The sequence below is a fragment of the Artemia franciscana genome, chromosome 21, assembly GCF_032884065.1.
Source record: "Artemia franciscana chromosome 21, ASM3288406v1, whole genome shotgun sequence".
In the NCBI taxonomy this organism is placed as follows: Eukaryota; Metazoa; Arthropoda; class Branchiopoda; order Anostraca; family Artemiidae; genus Artemia; species Artemia franciscana.
In genome coordinates this window covers 33701928-33706131 of record NC_088883.1, presented here as the reverse complement: position 1 = coordinate 33706131, position 4204 = coordinate 33701928, and the positions used below count along the sequence as shown (strand labels likewise).

The 4204-nt window shown below is 35.8% G+C and overlaps 1 protein-coding gene across 1 annotated transcript; it reads right to left on the bottom strand.

Annotated features, from left to right (window-relative positions):
* Positions 1–451: 451 nt before the first annotated feature.
* LOC136040732 (serine/threonine-protein phosphatase 6 regulatory ankyrin repeat subunit A-like) lies at positions 452–3666 on the bottom strand. Its single transcript, XM_065725037.1, has 3 exons — positions 1662–3666; positions 902–1291; positions 452–861 (listed from the first exon to the last, which is right to left on the bottom strand). The coding sequence occupies exons 1-3, from the start codon at positions 3664–3666 to the stop codon at positions 452–454; spliced, it is 2805 nt and encodes a 934-aa protein (XP_065581109.1).
* Positions 3667–4204: the final 538 nt, after the last annotated feature.

The following is a 4204-nucleotide window of genomic DNA, read 5'->3' as shown; positions in this document are numbered from 1 at the left end:
ATAAATTTTGTTATAAGTTTTCCCTTTTAAGATTAGCCAAAATTATTAATACTCCTGCTACTTAAGCTTCTTTTAAACATTTGTCCAGATGTAAAAACTGCATTAAAATACAAATCATTGCGGTCACAATCTAAAAAAGGGGAGAACGGTTACTGATCAATTTTTTTTTCAGTTTTACGGTGTTTTTCAATTTTTATTTTAGGTGGAGATAAATTTTTTTCTTCTTTTCCCTTTTCTTAATTTCCGCACAGAGAATTTTTTTAAACCAAACAAAATTTGAAGTTCTTCCTTAAACTCTAAGTAATTTTTCAAAACTTCAGGAATATTAAAACCTTCAAAATTATAACACACTTGTACATAGCTTGCATCTTTTCTTATCAAATTGCGGCGAATTGATTTCAGCGTGTTAGTCTTTTTAAAGGCAAGGCTACATAGTTTCCAAAACCAATTCCTAGTTTGTGCCACTTCTAATGTCCGCTGTTTTACTAACCAAGTTAGCATTGAAAGATGCATATCTTTTTTCAGTCTTGTGACCAAAAAGAGGTTGTGACCCAAAATCATAGAACTCTTTGAGTAAAACTGCATTATTTTCAACAAAATATTCAGTTACGGCGACATGTTTTTCACTTGTTGCTAGCATTAAGGGTGTTCTATTGTAATAATTGAAGGCGTTTATATTGGCACCATTTGAAATCAGTATCTTACAAACATCTACTGATCCTATCCTAGCAGCATAGTGTAACGGTGTTTCATTTGCATTATCTAAGGTATTTACGTTGGCATCATTTGAAATAAGCTCCTTACAAACAGCTAATTTTCCTTGTTCAGAGGCATAGTGTAACGGTGTTCGATGAAAATTGCCTAAGGCATTTACGTTGGCACCATTTGAAAAGCTGCTTACAAACAGCTAAGTCTCCTTGTTTAGCGACATAGTGTAACGGTGTTCGTCCTAAATAGTCTAAGCTATTTACGTTGGCACCATTTGAAATAAGCTGCTCACAAACAGCTAATTTTTCTTGGTCAGCAGCATAGTGTGACCGTGTCCAATCGAATTCATCGAAAGCGTTTATCTTGGCACCATTTGAAATCAGTAGCTTACAAACATCTACTGATCCTATCCTAGCAGCATATTTTAACGGTGTTTTATTTATATTATCTAAGGTATTTACGTTGGCACCATTTGAAATAAGCTGGTTACAAACAGCTAATTTTCCTCGGTAAGCAGCATAGTGTAGCGGTGTGACATTACAATAGTCTAAGGCATTTACGTTGACACCATTTGAAAAGCTGCCTACAAACAGCTAAGTTTCCTTGTTTAGCGGCATAGTGTAACGGTGTTCGTCCTAAATAGTCTAAGCTATTTACGTTGGCACCATTTGAAATAAGCTGCTCACAAATAGCTAATTTTCCTTGGTCAGCAGAATAGTGTAACCGTGTCCAATCGAATTCATCGAAAGCGTTTATCTTGGCACCTTTTGAATCAGTAGCTTACAAACATCTACTGATCCTATCCTAGCAGCATAGTTTAACGGTGTTTTATTTATATTATCTAAGGTATTTACGTTAGCACCATTTAAAATAAGCTGGTTACGAACAGCTAATTTTCCTCGGTAAGCAGCATAGTGTAGCGGTGTGACATTACAATAGTCTAAGGCATTTACGTTGACACCATTTGAAAAGCTGTCTACAAACAGCTAAGTTTCCTTGTTTAGCGGCATAGTGTAACGGTGTTCGTCCTAAATAGTCTAAGCTATTTACGTTGGCACCATTTGAAATAAGCTGCTCACAAATAGCTAATTTTCCTTGGTCAGCAGAAAAGTGTAACCGTGGCCAATCGAATTCATCGAAAGCGTTTATCTTGGCACCATTTGAAATCAGTAGTTTACAAACATCTACTGATCCTGTCCTAGCAGCATAGTTTAACGGTGTTCTATTTATATTATCTAAGGTATTTACGTTGGCACCATTTGAAATGAGCTGGTTACAAACAGCTAATTTTCCTCGGTAAGCAGCATAGTGTAGCGGTGTGACATTACAATAGTCTAAGGCATTTACTTTGGCACCATTTGAAATAAGCTGCTTACAAACAGCTGATTTTCCTTGTTCAGCGGCATAGTGTAACGGTGTTCGTTCTAAATTATCTAAGTTATTTACGTTGGCACCATTTGAAATAAGCTGCTTACAAACAGCTAATTCTCCTCGGTAAGCAGCATAGTGTAGCGGTGTGACATTACAATAGTCTAAGGCATTTACTTTGGCCCCATTTGAAATAAGTTGCTTACAAACAGCTGATTTTCCTTGTTCAGCGGCATAGTGTAACGGTGTTCGTTCTAAATTATCTAAGTTATTTACGTTGGCACCATTTGAAATAAGCTGCTTACAAACAGCTAATGGTCCTCGGTAAGCAGCATAGTGTAGCGGTGTGACATTACAATAGTCTATTGCATTTACTTTGGCACCATTTGAAATAAGCTGCTTACAAACAGCTGATTTTCCTTGTTCAGCGGCATAGTGTAACGGTGTTCGTTCTAAATTATCTAAGTTATTTACGTTGGCACCATTTGAAATAAGCTGCTTACAAACAGCTAATTTTCCTCGGTAAGCAGCATAGTGTAGTGGTGTGCCATTCTCGTAGGTATTTACGTTGGCACCATTTGAAATAAGCTGCTCACAAACAGATAATTTTCCTTGGTCAGCAGCATAGTGTAACCGTGTCAAATCGAATTTATCGAAAGTGTTTATCTTGGCACCATTTGAAATCAGCAGCTTACAAACATCTACTGATCCTATCCTAGCAGCATAGTTTAACGGTGTTTTATTTATATTATCTAAGGGATTTACGTTGGCACCATTTGAAATAAGCTGGTTACAAACAGCTAATTTTCCTCGGTAAGCAGCATAGTGTAGCGGTGTGACATTACAATAGTCTAAGGCATTTACTTTGGCACCATTTGAAATAAGCTGCTTAGAAACAGCTGATTTCCCTTGATAAGCGGCATAGTGTAACGGTGTTCGTTCTAAATTATCTAAGTTATTTACGTTGGCACCTTTGGAAATAAGCTGCTCACAAACAGATAATTTTCCTCGGTAAGCAGCAAAGTGTAGCGGTGTGACATTACAATAGTCTACGGCATTTACTTTGGCACCATTTGAAATAAGCTGCTTACAAACAGCTGATTTTCCTTGTTCAGCGGCATAGTGTAACGGTGTTCGTTCTAAATTATCTAAGTTATTTATGTTGGCACCATTTGAAATAAGCTGCTCACAAACAGATAATTTTCCTCGGTAAGCAGCATAGTGTAGCGGTGTGACATTACAATAGTCTAAGGCATTTACTTTGGCACCATTTGAAATAAGCTGCTTACAAACAGCTGATTTTCCTTGTTCAGCGGCATAGTGTAACGGTGTTCGTTCTAAATTATCTAAGTTATTTATGTTGGCACCATTTGAAATAAGCTGATTACAAACAGCTAATTTTCCTCGGTAAGCAGCATAGTGTAGCGGTGTGACATTACAATAGTCTAAGGCATTTACGTTGGTACCATTTGAAATAAGCTGCTTACAAATAGCTAATTTTCCTTGTTCAGCAGCATAGTGTAACGGTGTTCGATTAAAAGCATAGTGTAACGATGCGCTTCTTGAAGGTTCTATCGGATTTATTTGCATTTTATTTTAATTTCTCAGTTACGACCAACTAGAATTTGTTCTTTACTATATCAAGTTCATAAAACCTAAAAAGAAAATTCTTTTAAAATTTTCGGCTATTTCTCTTATCGAATTAGAAAATTCAAATTTCTCCTCAGACACTAAAAATATTTTTGCAATTTACATGATAACCTTAGAGATTATGAGCTGAGAATTAAATTAAAATAAAATTTAGAGTGAGGTTTTCTTTTTGCTATGGAAATGTAAAACGTCATTATACAAATTTCCTTTACACAATCTACTGAAACTTTTTAAAGATCAAATAAAAAAACAAGTTTTTTTTAAAAAGAAAGTAAGGAGCGACATTAAAACTCAAAACAAACAGAAATTACTCCTTATATGACAGGGGCTGTTCCCTTTTCAACGCCTCACTCTTTACGCTAAAGTTTGACTCTTTCTCTTAACTCTACTTTTTAAAACAGGAAATAGGAGGAAAAGCTATTTACGAAATAGGAGGATAGGAGGAAAAGCCCCTTTCATATAAGGATTAATTTCTGTT

Bases quoted from the DNA above. Each gene is read 5' to 3' on its own strand.
- LOC136040732 (XM_065725037.1), bottom strand. From the start codon at position 3,666: ATGCAAATAAATCCGATAGAACCTTCAAGAAGCGCATCGTTACACTAT. The intron at 1,292-1,661 runs GTAAATGCCTTA...AGCTGTTTGTAG, and splicing joins GCTTTTCAAATGGTGTCAAC to GCAGCTTTTCAAATGGTGTC. The intron at 862-901 runs GTAAGCAGCTTT...TAAATGCCTTAG, and splicing joins ACAAGGAGACTTAGCTGTTT to GCAATTTTCATCGAACACCG.